This window comes from Nerophis ophidion, linkage group LG02 (assembly GCF_033978795.1).
Source record: "Nerophis ophidion isolate RoL-2023_Sa linkage group LG02, RoL_Noph_v1.0, whole genome shotgun sequence".
Classification (NCBI taxonomy): domain Eukaryota; kingdom Metazoa; phylum Chordata; class Actinopteri; order Syngnathiformes; family Syngnathidae; genus Nerophis; species Nerophis ophidion.
This window is the reverse complement of record NC_084612.1, coordinates 71971739-71991385: the sequence shown is the minus strand read 5'-3', so window position 1 is coordinate 71991385 and position 19647 is coordinate 71971739. Positions and strand designations below refer to the sequence as shown.

Sequence of the window (19647 nt, the reverse complement as noted above, 5' to 3'; positions counted from 1 at the left end):
CCACTAAATGGTAACACTCCAATAAGTTTTTCAACTTGTTTAAGTCGGGGTCCACGTTAATCAATTCATGACCTCAGGCCCCTCTGAGGTCATTCGTGGGCTGAAATTTGGTCCAGTTGAATAGCCACCTTGCACTCGGTTAAAATGTCGGATAAATAATGCACCTGTAGAAGAAGAAACCATGTGCAACATTATTTATGTATTGTTTGTGACTAAAGATTGTTGGGTCTCTGCAGGACACTGGAGTTGGCAAGTCAAGTATCGTGTGGAGGTTTGTGGAGGACAGTTTCGACCCAAACATCAACCCAACTATTGGGTAAGTTAACCTTAGATGTCACTTTACATCTAGTTTGTTCCAATTTCAAAGCTACTTTTCCATCTCAATAGAAATAATCTGTTCCAAGGTCAAAATGTGGCCATCATAATACTTTTACTAACTGTATAGGCAACGTTTTAAGTCACATTTTAACATTCTCACTTGTCACAAATGTGGAAAAAGAAGTCAACCATCAAAACGATCAAAAGGTAATTCATGTCACAAATGAGCTTCACACCAGTGATGGGCAAACTATTTGGAAAATGTAGGAAACTAAGACACAAGTTACTCTGGATTAAATTTAGCTAAACTACAGGTGTAGCTATCCCAAGAGAATTGTCACAAGCTACACGGCAAAAGTAGCGTGCTATATTTAATTAACACTCATTAGCTCCACGGAACCTTATTTGAAAAGAAACGCCAGGGACCCCCATTGGAGAAGATTTACGGGTATTACGGCTCGAGCGTTATCATCACCCATTTTAATTTCAAGGACCAGTTTGACATGCATTAAGCCACAGACCCCAATATAATAACATTTCTATCTATGGGCCCACATATATATCAATGTTAATGTAACTTATTGGGTCTATTACTAGGAACGGTCATTTTGCTGGGGACAACCCTCTTAGGGATGCACCGAAATGAAAATTTGTGGCCGAAGCCGAAGCCGAATAAAATTTAAACGATTGGCCGAATACCGAATAATGAATGCGGTTTTTCACAATTTTTTTTATATTGCATAGATAGCCTAGAATAAACATTTAGACATGTTTTTCAAATAAAGTAATTTTTTATTGAATATTGACATTTTTTTAATAATCCAGTAGCCTTTGCTTTTCAAAAAAAGCACAAAGTTTTTCATTTATATTAGGCCTTCAAACAAAACATGATTTCCCCCAAAAAATAAAGTGCATTAAAGTGGATAAACCCACAACAAATGAATTGTCCTTTTGGCAAAAGTCTGCTTAGCCACAGTAGATATGCTAATAATGTAAACAGAAGGCTCAAGTAAATCTCAATTAAGTGTGTGCTTGTAACCTCATACACTTATACAGGTACACAACATATCCCAACGTCACCACGGCACTGCACGTTGGTTGATTGCGTCACCGCGTCAAAAAATTGCGTCACACGCCACTATTCGGCCTTGTTTTTAACTCATTCCACCGAAGGCCGAATGTGGCTTTTTTTGCCATATTCGGCCGAATATATTCGGTTACCGATTAATCGGTGCATCCCCAGTATTTATTTTAGTTTACGTTTTTTTGGGCCCAGATTGTAATGTTATTATTTTTCTCTACCTGCAGGAAATAAAACAGCAACTTTCTAGATCTAGGGAACATTTGGTAACGGTTAGATGCAGTAAAACCTTTCATGAACTAAACTCGCTTGAATGTGTCTTCTTTATTTTTTTGTTGGACATCTATGTCCAGAGCAGTTTACTGAGTAAACAATAAAAAACAAAGGTTTTGGGTGTTGTTTTCTCTAAAGGCGTGAATGTGTCTAAATATAGCCAAGGAAAAGCATTATTGTGGGTTTCCTGGACGTCGTCTTCATCAGTAAAGGAAACATCTGCACAGAGATACCCTCTGCCATAGCCATATTTATGTAGAAACCCTGTTTCCATATAAGATGAAAAATTGTGTTAGATGTAAATTTAAACAGAATACAATGATTTGCAAATCATTTTCAACCCATATTCAGTTGAATATGCTACAAAGACAACATATTTGATGTTCAAACTGATAAACATTTTTTTTTGCAAATAATCCTTAACTTTAAAATTGGATGCCAGCAACACGTGACAAAGAAGTTGGGAAAGGTGGCAATAAATACTGATAAAGTTGAGGAATGTTCATCAAACACTTATTTGGAACATCCCACAGGTGTGCAGGCTAATTGGGAACAGGTGGGTGCCATGATTGGGTATAAAAACAGTTTTCCAAAAAATGGTCAGTCTTTCACAAGGAAGGACGGGGCGAAGTACACCCCTTTGTCCACAACTGCGTGAGCAAATAGTCAAACAGTTTAAGAACAACGTTTCTCAAAGTGCAATTGCAAGACATTTAGGGCTTTCAACATCTATGGTCCATAATATCATCAAAAGGTTCAGAGAATCTGGAGAAATCACTCCACGTAAGCGGCATGGCCGGAAACCAACATTGAATGACCGTGACCTTCGATCCTTCAGACAGCACTGTTTCAAAAAACAACATCAATCTCTAAAGGGTATCCCCACATGGGCTCAGGAACACTTCAGAAAACCACTGTCACTAAATATAGTTTGTCAATACATCTGTAAGTGCAAGTTAAAGCTCTGCTATGCAAAGCGAAAGCCCTTTTATCAACAACATCCAGAAACGCCGCCGGCTTCTCTGGGCCTGAGATCATCTAAGATGGACTGATGCAAAGTGGAAAAGTGTTCTGTAGTCTGACGAGTCCACATTTCAAATTGTTTTTGGAAATATTCGACATCATGTCATCCGAACCAAAGGGGAAGCGAACCATCCAGACTGTTATCGACGCAAAGTTGAAAAGCCAGCATCTGTGATGGTATGGGGGTGCATTAGTGCCCAAGGCATGGGTAACTTACACATCTGTGAAGGCACCATTAATGCTGAAAGGTACATACAGGTTTTGGAACAACATATGCTGCCATCTAGCAGCAAGACAATGCCAAGCCACTTTCAGCACGTGTTACAACAGCGTGGCTTCGTAAAAAAAGAGTGCGGGTACTTTCCTGGCCCGCCTGCAGTCCAGAACTGTCTACCATCGAAAATGTGTGGCGCATTATGAAGCGTAAAAAACGACAGAGGAGACCCCGGACTGTTGAACGACTGAAGCTCTACATAAAACAAGAATGGGAAAGCTTTGAAAGTGGAAACTTTCAAAGCTTTAACAATTAGTTTCCTCAGTTCCCAAACGTTTGAGTGTTGTTAAAAGAAAAGGTGATGTAACACAGTGATGAACATGCCCTTTCCCAACTACTTTGGCACGTGCTGCAGCTATGAAATTCTAAGTTAATTATTATTTGCAAAAAAAAATAAAGTTTATGAGTTTGAACATCAAATATCTTGTCAATTAAATAGGGGTTGAAAAGGATTTGCACACCGTTGTATTCCGTTTATATTTACATCTAACACAATTTCCCAACTTATATGGAAACGGGGTTCGTATGTTTAATTTTTTGCGTCGTCACTTTGAAGCTTCCTTCTGTTTCTAACTCCCTTGTTGTCACGTGACGTGCAATATGCGTGTCTTTTATGATTTTCCTTCCTGGTTTTGATGACCCGCCCTATCTTGCCTCTAAATTACGCCCTGACCTTAGCCAGTCGTGACTCGTCATTCGTAAACCAACTAATCATCATAGAAAGTATGTAGGTAAACCAACCAATAATCATGGATTATCTGCATATTTTTCCCCAACTGGATTTGCAGTCCATTTTCCTTCGTGGTAGCTTCGATATAAGCTTCCTCGTTACGTGGGTCTAAAAATAGCTAAGCTACAGGAATCGCTACTAGCTGAAAGAGTAGCGACGCCACTAGGAAATGTAGGTAAGCTGCGTAATGTTGCTACTTGTAGCGAGCTAATGCCCAACACTGCTTCATACGTACCTTTTTACCATAAGCATTAACATGGAAAAACAGTCACTTAATTTGATAACACCTAAGATCGTGTTATCAAATTCAGTGTTACGCTGTATAACATACCAATAGAATGAACATTATAATATCCATCCATCCATTTTCTACCGCTTAACCCTCTAGGGGTCGCTGGGGGGTGCATTCGGGCGGAAGACAATTTGACAGCCATTAAACCATTTATAATTATTATTAGTATATGTCTTCACGACATTGACTGGCATGCCTGCCTGGTAAATTGTGACTTCCTGTAGTTTGCCAAATATGGTTCCTTGCTCCATAAAGGTCTGCTACTATTACAGAAATTGAGAGTAGTTGGTGTTTTAATGTGTCTTTCCATTCATTTTTATGTTTGACTTCTCACCAGGGCTTCTTTTATGACCAAGACGGTGCAATACCAAAACGAGCTGCACAAGTTCCTGATTTGGGACACGGCAGGACAGGAGCGGGTTTGTACAAGATATTATTCATAATTATATTATTAAATCACTGTTATCAAATGGTATTTTTTTATCAGATTAATCACACTTTTGAATCGGGCTGGGCGATATGGCCTTTTTTTTTAAATATCTCGATATTTTTAAGCCATATCGCGATACACGATATATATCTCGATGTTTTGCCTTAACCTTGAATGAACACTTAATGCATACAATCACAGCAGTATGATGATTCTATGTGTCTACATTAAAACATTCTTCTTCATACTGCATTAATATATGCTCATTTTAAACTTTCATGCAGAGAGGGAAATCACAACTAAGTCAATTGACCAAAACTGTATTTATTAAACAGTTATTAAGCAATGGCACAAACAATTTTATTTCAAAACAGAAAGTGCAAGATTGTCAGAGACATTTTAAAACAATCTATTAGTGCACTTTTGTGCATGATGTCAATAAGATGACAAATCAAAACAACACTAAATTAAAGTGCACTTTTTGTACAGAACACCACTACAATAGTTTAAAACAAATAAAGTGCTCTTTTGTGCATGTTGTCACAAAAGATATTTCATCCATCCGTCCATTTTCTACCGCTTATTCCCTATCTCAGCTACAATCGGGCGGAAGGCGGGGTACACCCTGGACAAGTCGCCACCTCATCGCAGGGCCAACACAGATAGACTGACAACATTCACACTCACATTCACACACTAGGGCCAATTTAGTGTTGCCAATCAACCTATCCCCAGTTGCATGTTTTTGGAAGTGGGAGGAAGCCGGAGTACCCGAAGGGAACCCACGCATTCACGGGGAGAACATGCAAACTCCACACAGAAAGATCCCGAGCCTGGGATTGAACCCAGGACTGCAGGACCTTCGTATTGTGAGGCAGACGCACTAACCCCTCTGCCACCGTGAAGCGCTATAGATGAATGGATAGTAGTTATATTGAAATGTGTTGTGTAAAATTGTAAATGTGAAAGTTTTAGTTTGGGATTTTTGTCCCAAACGTGTGTATGTCCTCCTCTCTATTGCCTGTTTTATCCGGTCGTTACTAAGGTTGTAGCCATGTTGGTTTTTCTTAAATTTTCTTGGGTTACATTTGTTCACTGGAGATTTCGGCTTTGCAGGGACAAGAGTCTGGCTCTGGAGGGGTACAGAATCGTTACGTGTGTGATGTGCCACACACATGCTCGATGCCTTAATTTATCTTTATGTGCGGGTTCTGTAAAATTAAATATCTCTTCAGATTTACAAAATCCTTACATTTTAGGGGAACGTGCACTTCTGCTTGTTTGCTGGCAGGGGGCAACATTGATACAGCGCAACATAGTCATCTTAAAATAGTTTGTCCAAAGGGGTTTATATCATATTTGTACTCTTTAGAACCACTCTGGCACCTTCTAGAACCTAAAGCATACAGGAGACATACAATATTGTTGGCATTATAATGTCATTCAAAGGCTGCCAACATAAAGGGAAGGTGTAAACTACTACTTTCACGTTTACTTCCGGTTTCTGTCCTTTTTTCCTCCCCTTTCTATTTTCCTCGGCCTATTTTACAATGATTGAGGGCCGCCATTGTCCTGCAGAGGGGTGAGATAAGAGGCAGCTTGTCTTTTATTCTCTTTCAAGTTCCTTCCCTTGCTTCCTTGGTGGCCTTCAGAGGACGTAAATGTGTCCCCTTAAAATGGGGGGGATGAAATCCAACCTTTCTCAGCGGGGTTTTTTTCTCTTCCCCATGTTATTACTGTACTTTTCATTACAGTATATAGCATCACCTTTTATGGCAACACAGTTAAGTTTATGTTGCCGTTATATTTTCCCTGCATTCCTCTCTCAACCCTATTTGGTTTCTCAACAATCCCAAGTGGCTCAGTATGTCCTCAGCCTTTTCTGCATCATTTGCACTGGAACTCAAGCCCATCAGAATATATGTATTTATTCATTTATTATAATAATCCCATGAAATGTATTACATTTGTTTCTAAAACGGGCATGCAAAGCTAACCATTCGGGCCAGACAAGATGGATGTCGACAAACATAACACACAGTTCAAAGGCCACTTTATTGAATCGGTGTCATTTGCTTGTAACTCTTTTGAATTTACGTGTACTCTTTTTGTCAACTTCACACATTGAATGCAGCTGAGATAGGCTCCAGCAATCCCAAAAGGGACAAGCGGTAGAAATGGATGGATGGATGAACTGCTCAAAATGTGTATTGGTCATCTCAAACAACTTTATTCTATTTTTGTGCAAGGTTCCTAAGCCGAAGACGACTCATTTAAGTTTGTAGCATACGTGTTAGCAAATCCATGAAATATATATAAATATATTCTAATAGTATGTTACTCTTAGCTGCACATTATTGCAGCAATTCAAGAACATTTATATAAATAGCTAAACTAATGGCATTAAAAAAATATTCATGCGATAGTACTGTGTTCAGTTCTTCACTCCCTTAACATACTTTTCATATTTTTAAATATACAGAAAGACAAATGAATGGACTTATGTTTGAATATGTAAATTCCTGTGGAATTATTTATTTTGTGTTGGAGAGGTAATTCAGGATAACAGTGAAAACTGGCGAAAATGACAAAAATTTGATTTTTAACTCGATTGTTTTTTTAATTATAGTTTGTAATACAAATGTTTAAGAAAATCCAACATTTGTAGTGAAGTGAAGTGAATTATATTTATATAGCGCTTTTCTCTAGTGACTCAAAGCGCTTTACATAGTGAAACCCAATATCTAAGTTACATTTAAAGCAGTGTGGGTGGCACTGGGAGCAGGTGGGTAAAGTGCCTTGCCCAAGGACATAATGGCAGTGACTAGGATGGCGGAAGCGGGGATCGAACCTGCAACCCTCAAGTTGCTGGCACGGCCACTCTACCAACCGAGCTATGCCGCCCCAGGATTTAAAAACTAATTCATGGTAAAGTCTAATTTTAAGAAGGCAACAAATGCAAGTAGTTGGAAACATCCATCCATCCATCCATTTTCTACCGCTTATTCCCTTTCGGGGTCGCGGGGGCCGCTGGCGCCTATCTCAGCTACAATCGGGCGGAAGGCAGGGTACACCCTGGACAAGCCGCCACCTCACAACAATCTTTAAAAAAAATATTTTTATTTAAAATAGAATATAATGTACTTTATTGGGAAATTCAGCACCACAGTTAATGATAAATAATATATAACATATATTATATATATAATATATATGCAATCAGATGAATGTAAAGGACACATTGCTTTTAAAAAAAAGTTATACATTTTACAGCCAATTTGATCATACATTTGCATGGTTTATTTAATAAGGGCACAAAAGGCACTGGTTCAGTGGAATGGCCCAAATTATTTTTTCTATTATTGTAGTGTAAATCAAGGGTTCTTAAACTTTTATACCTCGGGATCCAACTTTCCCCAGGATAGAGGGGCCCACTCATTAACCCTGAATTAGTCATCTTGCTCTTGTTTTAAAATCATATTCAATAGTTATATCTAACCTACTTACAGTTCAACAGGATAAACCTTGTCAAATTATATGAAAGCCTGTGTTAATCACAAAGAGGATCATGAAGGCTTAGGTCAGGCTGATTAAAAAAAATACATAGTAATCAAATATACTGCAAAAGAAGGGACTCATAACAACTGAAGATAGATAAACGTACATACAATTAAAGTAAAATAAATTCCAACAAAATAAATAATAAATATAAATAATTGTTTCTTAAATAAATCGTCAATACAAAATAAAATGCAGCTTCACCACTTTAGTCATATTTTTTGCGCTTAAGAAACTTCTCTACTGCTTAAGCTCCAGACTTCTTCTGTTTGTTCGATATTGTCATTAGTGCCTCAAGCGGTGGAAAAGTGCTTTACAACTGAGTACCGCTACTGATCACAGCTGAAAATAACAAACCCAATGGTTCAGAAACACTGGTGTAGATAAGTGGTTCTCAAATGGGGGTACGCGTACCCCTGGGGGTACTTGAAGGTATGCAGAGGGGGTACGTGAGGTTTTTTTAAAATATTCTAAAAATAGCAACAATTTAAAAATCCTTTATAAATATATTTATTGAATAGTACTTCAACAAAATATGAATGTAAGTTCATAAACTGTGAAAAAAATGCAACAATGCAATATTCAGTGTTGACAGCTGGATTTTTTGTGGACATGTTCCATAAATATTGATGTTAAAGATTTCTTTTTTTGTGAAGAAATGTTTAGAATTAAGTTCTTGAATCCAGATGGATCTCTATTACAATCCCCAAAGAGGGCTCTTTAAGTTGATGATTATTTCTATGTGTAGAAATCTTTATTGATAATTGAATCACTTGTCTATTTTTCTAGTTTTTAGTTATTTTTATATCTTTTTTTACAAATCGTTCAAGAAAGACCACTTCAAATGAGCAATATTGTGCACTGTTATACAATTTAATAAATCAGAAACTGATGACATGTGCTGTATTTTACTTCTTTATTTCTTTTTTTTTTCAACCAAAAAGGCTTTGCTCTGATTAGGGGGTACTTGAATTAAAAAAATGTTCACAGGGGGTACATCACTGAAAAAAGGTTGAGAACCACTGGTGTAGATGACCCTTACGTGTATGGAAAATGGAGTTGTTAATAATGTTGTATTCATTGCCACAACATTGCAAAAACAGTTACCATTTCTTTCTTAGTTTAAAAATAAAGCACACACACACACAATCTTCTATTAATGTAGACATGTAGACATTGTAAGGAGAATTTGATTTGTGATGAATTGAAGATCAAACGTAAAGTCTTCCATTAAAGTTCCATTTGGTTTCATGGCATTCCGCTCTTCAGTCTTTGGATGACTTCCACATGTGGGAGGTCCGTTCTAATTAAAACAGCTCCATGCAAAAGCCATGAACAATATGACTGGCTGTTTGCGGCATTATTAATGACAGGATTTATTTTCTGTACTTAAAACCACTTGATATGGTTTAATCATGCTGTCCTTGTCCTTCCACAGTTCCGAGCTCTGGCGCCAATGTACTACAGAGGTTCTGCAGCGGCCATCATTGTTTATGACATCACAAAAGAGGTATTTACTGTCTTTATTGTATTTCTTTCCCCAACTGTTCATGCTAGTGCTTGGAGCAGATTCAATTTCTCAGTAAATAACGCATCCTACAAAAAGCATCTCATTTGATTGCCATTGTTTATCTTTGGCTAAGAGGTCTGTTTCCTACAGCTTTTGTTCATATTTCTATGGAAGGAAAAGTTGAAGGTTTATATGGAAACAGGAGCCTGATACCGCTCATTTTGTCTGTAGAATGTAACATTTTTGCCAGCAGCTAACCATCTTAGCTTTGCAGAAGTAGTGGGAAACTGCCTGTCAGGCTTTCTCCAAAGGCAGCAACATTACACCTATTGGCAGCAAAAGAGCACTTGGAACTGGAGAAACGATAGTTAGGGGAGTAAAAGGAGTCTTTTGCTTATTTTGTAACTGTCCAAAAGACAACAAACCATTACTTTTGATTGATAGCAATGCCTTATGCTTGCCTGTGTGCCATCAGGAGTCCTTCCAGACTTTGAAGAACTGGGTGAAGGAGCTGCGTCAGCATGGTCCTCCTAATATCGTAGTGGCCGTCGCTGGCAACAAATGTGATTTGTCAGACGCCAGGTGAGCCTTCCTTTAAAGGAGCCCTATTATTCAAAACCAATTTCTCTTACTGATTGCTTGTATTCCCTGACGTGACTTCTTCTCGGAGGTGAAGGGGCGCACCAGACAATAAGGCCCATTGCCGATGAGCGAGTCTATTCAGGTCTATTTCATACAAAAGGCGCATCAAAAGGGTCGTCATATAATTTTCTTTTTACATTTTAAACTCTTAACATGTAATAGTGGTTCTTTGGTGAAAACGTTGCATAAATTAAGTTTTACAAACCATCTTCACACCGCTTTATGACCGATGAGCGAGTCTATCCATCCATTTTCTACCGCTTATTCCCTTTCGGGGTCGCAGGGGGCGCTGGCGCCTATCTCAGCTACAGTCGGGCGGAAGGCGGGGTACACCCTGGACAAGCCGCCACCTCATCGCAGGGCCAACGAGTCTATTCAGGTCTATTTCATACAAAAGGCGCATCAAAAGGGTCGTCGTATGATTTTCTTTCTACATTTTAAACACTTAACATGTAATAGTGGTTTTTTGGTAAAAATGTTGCATGAATTATGTTTTACAAACCATCTTCACACCGCTTTATGCCCGTTTTTTCAGGATACTCCAATTTGTGGGCGGTCTCATTTACGTGCCTCCACTTCGACAACGTCTTCTCCCCGTCATCTTTGTTGTACCAGTAAATTTGAGCGTTTCCATAGCGAATCTCCTGACAGACATAACTTAGAAGGGCTTTATTAATAAAGTTGGTATGGTATGCTATGGTAGAACTGTACACTACTTCATATTAATCAATCAATGTTTATTTATATAGCCCCAAATCACAAATGTCTCAAAGGACTGCACAAATCATTACGACTACAACATCTTCGGAAGAACCCACAAAAGGGCAAGGAAAACTCACACCCAGTGGGCAGGGAGAATTCACATCCAGTGGGACGCCAGTGACAATGCTGACTATGAGAAACCTAGGAGAGGACCTCAGATGTATTATTAAATAGAGGTCGGTGTCTAGCAGGACCGATAATCAGCATTTCCGTTTTTTTGGCGTTAAGTTGCAGTTAAAAATGGCAACAGCGGAAGATGTATGTGCATATACAAGCCAGTTTTCCCCACAACTAAGGATAGAGGAAAAAGAAGGATCTTAATGACTATGTTGTCGGACTACAGTGGCAGACCCATGCAAAGCATTTTGGGTAAACCTTTACCATATACTGTATAATTATTCCGCTGACATCAATTGAACAGGCGTCAACCTGCAGTCCACACGTATCTCTTGTGTGACTGTCATCTACTGGTCACACTTATCATCACACCATGTAGTAAATAAAATTGCTTTGAGGTCGGTAAGCACAACCAGAATTAATCCGTACATTAGGCATAGTGTCGGTTTTTGATAAAAGTGGAGGATTTTAAGTGTCCCTTATAGTCGGAAAAATACAGTGTAATGTAACAAATATTATATTATTTGATCATTTATTTATTTTTTTCACAAAATAAAAACCAACACTCAAATATCTGCTTGACTTATGTATGAATCAACGCACTCAGGTGCTGAGAAAGATGTGCAGAGTGAGACCTCTTTTCCCCGATTGTAGTGACAAAGAAACGTGAGGTTCAACAATTGTGATGGGCGAACATGTCTCTTACTCAAATGCTGGTGAAGGAAATAAAACTCAGCCTCTTATGGTTATGTCACTAATCAATCAATCAATCAATGTTTACTTATATAGCCCTAAATCACTAATGTCTCAAAGGGCTGCACAAACCACCACGACATCCTCGGTAGGCCCACATAAGGGCAAGGAAAACTCACACCCAGTGGGACATCGGTGACAATAATGACCCAGTGGGACGTCGGTGACAATAATGACTATGAGAACCATAGAGAGGAGGAAAGCAATGGATGTCGAGCGGGTCTAACATGATCCAAACCTCAATTTGGATTTGATGTGGATCAATCGTGCAGTCCGAATATGCACAACCAAAAAAATCTAGCTGAAAGTGAAGCTGTATGTTCATTCATCAATTTCATTTGTCTACATATGTTTAATTAGGGACCGATGTTCGTTTGGGATAGAGGACCTTATTGAATTTCTAAGGTTTTATTATTATTCTTTATTATACCGCCGCCTCTTTGAGCTGTAATTTGAACCTCTTAACATGCTTCAAAACTCACCAAATTTTACACACACATCAGGACTGGTGAAAATTGCGAACAAAACCCAAAACTCGCTCTAGCGCCCCCTAGGAAGAAAACACAGACAAAACTGTCTGTAACTTCTAGTAGGAACGTCATAGAAACATGAAACAAAAACCACTATGTAGGTCTCAGTTAGACCTATATTTCATACACTCTTACCTCCCAGCTAAAATCAACAGGAAGTTTGCAATTCCCCCTTCAATACAAAACTTGGCTAAATGTTTTTCTTTTTTTTTTCAAACATTATCTCTGAGGCCGTTTTTCGTTTCGGCTTCAAATAAGCAAAAGAAGAGAGATTGAACCCTTCTGATTAAAAGTTGATGAAATAGGTAGGTAGGTAGGTAGGTCTTTATTGTCAATGCAACAAGTACAACCAAACTTTGTTTTCAGCACAAACCTGTTCAAGATTAGACAAACAAACAGTGTACAGCAGGGGTGCCCACACTTTTTCTGCAGGCGAGCTACTTTTCAATTGACCAACTCGAGGGGATCTACCTCATTTATATATATCATTTATATTTATTTATTTATGAAAGAGACATTTTTGTAAACAAGTTAAATGTGTTTAATGATAATACAAGCATGTGTAACACATATAGATGTCTTTCTTTCACGAAGACAAGAATATAAGTTGGTGTATTACCTGATTCTGATGACTTGCATTGATTGGAATCAGACAGTAATGATGATAACGCCCACATTTTCAAATGGAGGAGAAAAAAAGTTGTCCTTTCTGTACAATACCACATGAAAGTGGTTGGTTTTTGGCATCTAATTCATCCAGCTTCCATACACTTTACAAGAAAAACATTGGCGGCAAATTCCGTAGCTTGCTTGATTGACATTCGCGGCACCCGAGGGTCTTGTGAGATGACGCTGGCTGCTGCCAGTTCATTATTACGAAAAAATGACAGAGAGGAAGGCGAGAAACACTTTTTATTTCAACAGACTTTCGCGCCGTCCCTTCCGTCAAAACTCTAAAGGCCGACTGCACATTTCCTATCTTCACAATAAAAGCCCTGCTTCATGCTGCCTGCGCTAACAAAATAAGAGTCTCGGAAAGCTGGCGTGCACAAGTGATGTGCACGCCAGCTTTCTGAGGGATCGCTTGTGCACGCCAGTTTTCCGAGACTCTGTATTTAGTTAGCGCAGGCAGCATGAAGCAGGGCTTTTATTGTGAAGATAGGAAATGTGCAGTCGGCCTTTAGAGTTTTGACGGAAGGTACGGCGCGAGAGTCTGTTGAAATAAAAAGTGTTTCCCGCCTTCCTCTCGGTCATTTTTAATAATAATGATTTTGCAGCAGCCAGCGTCATCTCACAAGACCCTCCGGTACCGCGAATGTCATTTAAGTGACGTCTTGGTGAAGATTGATGATCACTAATTTTTAGGTCTATTTTTTTTAAAAGTCTGGCTCGAGATCGACTGACACACCCCCCGCGGTCGACTGGTAGCTCGCGATCGACGTAATGGGCACCCCTGGTGTACAGTGTTACAGAACAAGAACGCTGATAAATCGCCATAAGGCGCCCCGTAAAAGATGGGAAAAAGGTAAACGCTGGGGAAGGATGAGTAAAAAAATACAATCCAGACTGAGGGCCCAGTTCAGAGTGAGAAAAAACCTCCATAGCAAAGCACATATTCATATTACAACATACATCTCGAGATATCTAGGAACAGAGAGAAGGTAGTTCAAGGTGATGGTGGTAGGTCACAGCTCTCAGGCGCTGACCATCCATTCATCACCCCTACGGGATTTGCGTCGAGGGCGTTGGATTAGGGGTATGGGGAGGTGTATGTGTGGCGTATATTTTCTTGTGGATGTGTGTGTGTGTGTATATAAGCCCATAGTGTGTCTCTGTTCCGCGGCCTTGATGTATTTGCCGTCGCTAGTCCAAAGTTCACAACAACAGGTGTGTGTCCATGAGAGACAAAAAAGGGAGTTTGTTGTGTCTTCGCTGCAGCGATCTTCGGGAGTCTCGAAGCCAGGGAAACAATCCAAGTTAAAAGGATTTATATGCGAGTGAAAACAAAATTTGCTTTTCACTCTAAAATTGTTTACGACTGGTCCTCAAAACCTGCGGGGTAGACAGTCCGAGGTAATCCACAGTTCTTCCCGCATCCTCCAATCATTTGTGGCAGCTTTGGGGTACTTTGAAGACTGCCAGCAACTTCCCAATTTGTCGACAAACCAGAGCAACGCTTACTCCAATCAGCAGATGTCCTATTGTCATAATTCCGAATAGGTGGATATCTTCACGTCCTCGACGGAAAAGGGTCTCCAGGCACGCGGCCCTCCTTCTTCTCCCAAGAGTCCGTCGTGTGTCCAGCAGATCATGTCAATTTTGTTGAGGCCAGTTACATAGTTCCAATGTGTAGATCTGGAGAGCAGTGCAAAAAAAGAGGCAACAAGAAAGTTAAGACAAGACAAAACAAAGAAGCAAGCATGTGAGATAAGGGAGAGGAAAGGGGAGCGTCCACCCTCGGTGAGTGCCAGGGAGAAAGAAATCAATCAATCAATCAATCAATGTTTACTTATATAGCCCTAAATCACTAGTGTCTCAAAGGACTGCACAAACCACAACACAAACCACTACGACATCCTCGGTAGGCCCACATAAGGGCAAGGAAAACTCACACCCAGTGGGACGTCGGTGACAATGATGACCATGAGAACCTTGGAGAGGAGGAAAGCAATGGATGTCGAGCGGGTTTAACATGATACTGTCGCGAGAGTCCAATCCAAAGCGGATCCAACACAGCAGCGAGAGTCCCGTTCACAGCAGAGCCAGCAGGAAAACATCCCAAGCGGAGGCGGATCAGCAGCGCAGAGATGTCCCCAGACCATACACAGGCGAGCAGTACATGGCCACCGGATCGGACCGGACCACCTCGACAAGGGAGAGTGGGACATAGGAGAAAAAGAAAAGAAACGGCAGATCAACTGGTCTAAAAAGGGAGTCTATTTAAAGGCTAGAGTATACAGATGAGTTTTAAGGTGAGACTTAAATGCTTCTACTGATATAGTTTTAATCACTGCTATGGTTTTGATTTTATTAACCTTCAAAGAACCGCTGTGCTGAAAAACCATCAATCAATCAATGTTTACTTATATAGCCCTAAATCACTAGTGTCTCAAAGGGCTGCACAAACCACTACGACATCCTCGGTAGGCCCACATAAGGGCAAGGAAAACTCACACCCAGTGGGACATCGGTGACAATAATGACCCAGTGGGACGTCGGTGACTATGATGACTATGAGAACCTTGCAGAGGAGGAAAGCAATGGATGTCGAGCAGGTCTAACATGATACTGTGAAAGTTCAATCTATAATGGATCCAACACAGTCGCGAGAGTCCAGTCCAAAGCGGATCCAACACAGCAGCGAGAGTCCCGTTCACAGCGGAGCCAGCAGGAAACCATCCCAAGCGGAGGCCGATCAGCAGCGCAGAGATGTCCCCAGCCGATACACAGGCGAGCAGTACATGGCCACCGGATCGGACCGGACCACCTCCACAAGGGAGAGTGGGACATAGGAGAGAAAGAACAGAAACGGCAGATCAACTGGTCTAAAAAGGGAGTCTATTTAAAGGCTAGAGTATACAGATGAGTTTTAAGGTGAGACTTAAATGCTTCTACTGATATAGTTTTAATCACTGCTATGGTTTTGATTTGATCAGCCTTCAAAGAACCGCTGCGCTGAAAACCATTTCAAAGATGGACCTGTGCGCAGACACAGTGAGGGAGACGTTTTTTCTTCTCGTTTTTTTCCCCGTACCGTCTGATGCTGTTGCGCACGCACCAACATTCGTGGGGGAGGGGCTGTGATCGTCTATACGAATGGTTCCCAAACTTTTGCAGGCTGGCGCCCCCTTGGCTCCCCAGTGAATTCCTGGCTCCCCAGTGAATTCCATATGTGTCCCCCCACGGACACATATGGAAACAAACACCTCTTTCTTGATATTTGGTCTGCTGCAATTTGAAAAGAGAAAGGTTAAACACAAATGTGTATTTCAATTTAGTAAACCAATTTATTTTTTAGCAGTTTTAACTTCTTTCAGCAACATAGAATTGTAAATAAACATTCCACCAGTAACCTTCATTGTCTCGCACTTAATATTAATGGGATGGAGTCTATGCTGTCGGATCTGACTGGGCCAGAGCGGCGTGTGGTAACCGGACCCTGATGGGTCGTCCACTGACTCTCCTGCTGCATGTGTTGTGTACAAATCGTCAAACAAACGTTCGAACTTCTGACTTCGACTTCGGACTATCGCCCCCCTACCGCCCCCTTCTTCCTCACCGCCCCCCAGATCTTTCCACCGCCCACTTTGGGAACCACTGGTCTATACCAAGATGGCTGCCAGGTGCCGTAGCTAAGCCGGTATGTTCTAAAGTTGTCGTTTGCCGGCATATCGTAAAAACAACCGTCCGACATTCTTTATTTTGGGTACTTACATATGGGGCCTGACTGTTGTGGCGTTTTAAGGCCATCTGCACCTTTTATGCTACGGTAAAGACAATGAATGGTCCGGTTTTGATTCTATTAGCCTTCAAAGAACCGCTGCGCTGAAAAACATTTCAAAGATGAGAGCTACACGTTTTTTTCCTACCGCTCCCAGTATGTAATTTTATACATGGCATAAATGCGCCAGTGACACAATATCTGAATAATATTAACATTAGTTGTGCTTCGCCCTCGTGTGAAATATTTGATAAGATGGCTGCCGGCTAGCTAACGCTTATCCAGGCTTGGGTCGCGGGGGCAGCGGCCAAAGAGGTCCCCGTCCATCGCTGCTTACAGCTTTAATTAGATTTGCATTTTGTCTTATGGGAAAAACACATCCAGTTTTCGTACGATACGATCTTTGTTTGGCCTTCCGGAACAAAGTAATAACAGAAACCGAGGTGTAGATAGGCATGTTTGCTTTAGGAAACATCTTGGCAGAGTTACAACTGATTGTTTCTTGGTCATGCTCAGATTGGATCTTTGTGTGTGCCTGTGAGTTGAAATGTAACCACTGCGAAATGTTTACAGGGAAGTCTTGGAGAAGGACGCCAAGGACTATGCCGACTCCATCCATGCCATATTTGTAGAGACCAGTGCCAAGAATGCCATTAACATCAACGAGGTGTTTATAGAGATAAGTGAGTGTTGTTTCCGCGTTCCCTGGTCTGCATGTTGTCGCGTCTTTATTGGCAGCTGTAATTCTTTCACAAGAAAAACTACATAAACAGATGTACTTTTTCAATTTAAATACAGGTTTTGTTTACATTTTTTTTCCCACTCCTTAGTACAGGGGTGTCAAACTCATACAGAGTGGGCCAAAATTTAAAACTGAACGAAGCAGCGGGCCGAGGTTGAACAAATTAATCCTTTAAGAGGCACCCAAACAAGTTTTGCATTGAATATTGACCAAGCAAGGCTTATATAACTTTATAGTGACATGCAAAATCGAGGTTTAAATAATAATAATAAAAAAATATCAATGGCATATCAAATAAGATAAAAATACAAATTGAATGCCTCTTTTCGGCGGCGGGTTTGAGTTGGGGCGGGGTTTGGTGGTAGCGGGGGAGTATATTGTAGCATCACGGAAGAGTTAGTGATGCAAGGGGTTCTGGGTATTTGTTCAGTTGTGTTTATGTTGTGTTACGGTGCGGATGTTCTCCCGAAATGTGTTTGTCATTCTTGTTTGCTGTGGGTTCACAGTGTGGCGTATATTTGTTACAGTGTTAAAGTTGTTTATATGGCCACCCTCAGTGTCACCTGTATGGCTGTTGAGTTAGTATGTCCTGCAGTCGGTTCCGTGGGTCTGCAGAAGCTTCATACAATGTGTGACTGGGTCTGCACTCTGTTTGTATTGTGGAAAAGACGACCAGATGGCAGTACGTAGAGAACGTTAAAGGCAGTTCCATCACGACACGTTCTTATAATTGTTGTTCCGGTGAAAACCGGGAGATTGACTAGAGGGGCACTGATATTCGGGTGTTTCCTGGAAAATTTGCGAGAGTCGGCAAGTATGTTGCTACTTGCTAGGGCGGGAAAGCCATTCAAAGACGGTGACTTCATCAAAAAGTTCATTTTAGATTTTTTTTAGAAAACTTTTCTTGCGGCCCGGCCTTTTTGATTGATTGATTGATACTTTTATTAGTAGATTGCACAGTTTAGTACATATTCCGTACAATTGACCACTAAATGGTAACACCTGAATAAGTTTTTCAACTTGTTTAAGTCGGGGTCCACGTTAATCAATTCATAGTACAAATATACACTATTAACATAATACAGTCATTACACAAGTTAATCATCATAGTATATACATTGAATTATTTACATTATTTACAATCCAGGGGGTGGGATGAGGAGCTTTGGTTGATATCAGTACTTCAGTCATCAACAATTGCATCAACAGAGAAATGTGGACATTGAAACAGTGTAGGTCTTATTTAGTAGGATATGTACAGCCAGCAGAGAACATAGTGAGTTCAGATAGCATAAGAACAAGTAAAATACATTAGAACAGGGGTAGGGAACCTATGGCTCTAGAGCCAGATGTGGCTCTTTTGATGACTGAATCTGGCTCTCAGATAAATCTTAGCTGACATTGCTTAACGCGATAATTATGAATAATTTCGCTGGTAATCACAATGCTAAAAATAATGTATGAAATATAAAACATTCTCATGCATTTAAATCCATCCATCCGTTTTCTACCGCACCAGTTCGAGAAGTCGCATTAATGGTAAGAAGTATTTTATGTCACGATGGGGGGGGGGTTGCAGCTTGCTGCGGGGTCGTTCTCCCAGGAAGGCAGACGGACTACTCGGGACATGGCATTTAGGTAAAAACATGATTTCATTTTAACTAAAAAAATATACAAACAAAAATAGCTCACAGCGGAGGCACAACTTGGGCTAAAGAACAAAGATAACGCGTAAACAGACTAAGAACATAAATCAAACAAAACTTACTTGGCATGGCATGAAGCACGAAACTATGGCAAGGCATGAAACAAGTCAGCACAGGGCGACTGACTGGCAAAGACGAGCTTAAATACTGCCTCTGATTAGTGCTCGGGAAGTAGGTGAGCGGGTATTTTGTCCACCAGAGGCAGGTGGACAAAATGAGTAACCAAGGAAACCAGACAAGGGAGTGGAAAAAAACAGGAACTTAAAGAGTCCAAAGGACAAACAGCACATGGCCAAACAAAAAAATGATCAACGACATGACATTTTATTTATTATTGGTTAGCTTCAGAATAACAATGTTATGAAAAAGAATAAGAGACTTATTATACTCTCAAAATGTTGGTCTTACTTAAAAATGCACGCATTTAGTTGTATTCAGTGTTAAAAAATACAATATGGCTCTCAC

General features: G+C 40.3%; 1 protein-coding gene across 3 annotated transcripts in view; it reads left to right on the top strand.

Moving 5' to 3' along the window:
* rab22a (RAB22A, member RAS oncogene family) overlaps nt 1–19647 on the top strand; it is a 35219-nt gene that overhangs the window by 10541 nt on the left and 5031 nt on the right. For 2 of the 3 annotated variants that reach the window (XM_061890065.1, XM_061890064.1), the window contains exons 2-6: nt 237–316; nt 4329–4410; nt 9418–9489; nt 9965–10071; nt 17308–17417. In XM_061890065.1, the coding sequence (XP_061746049.1) occupies nt 237–316; nt 4329–4410; nt 9418–9489; nt 9965–10071; nt 17308–17417 (451 nt within the window). Of the gene's footprint in view, nt 1–236; nt 317–3635; nt 3871–4328; nt 4411–9417; nt 9490–9964; nt 10072–17307; nt 17418–19647 lie in introns of those variants that run through there. The other variant, XM_061890066.1, reaches the window with a different exon arrangement.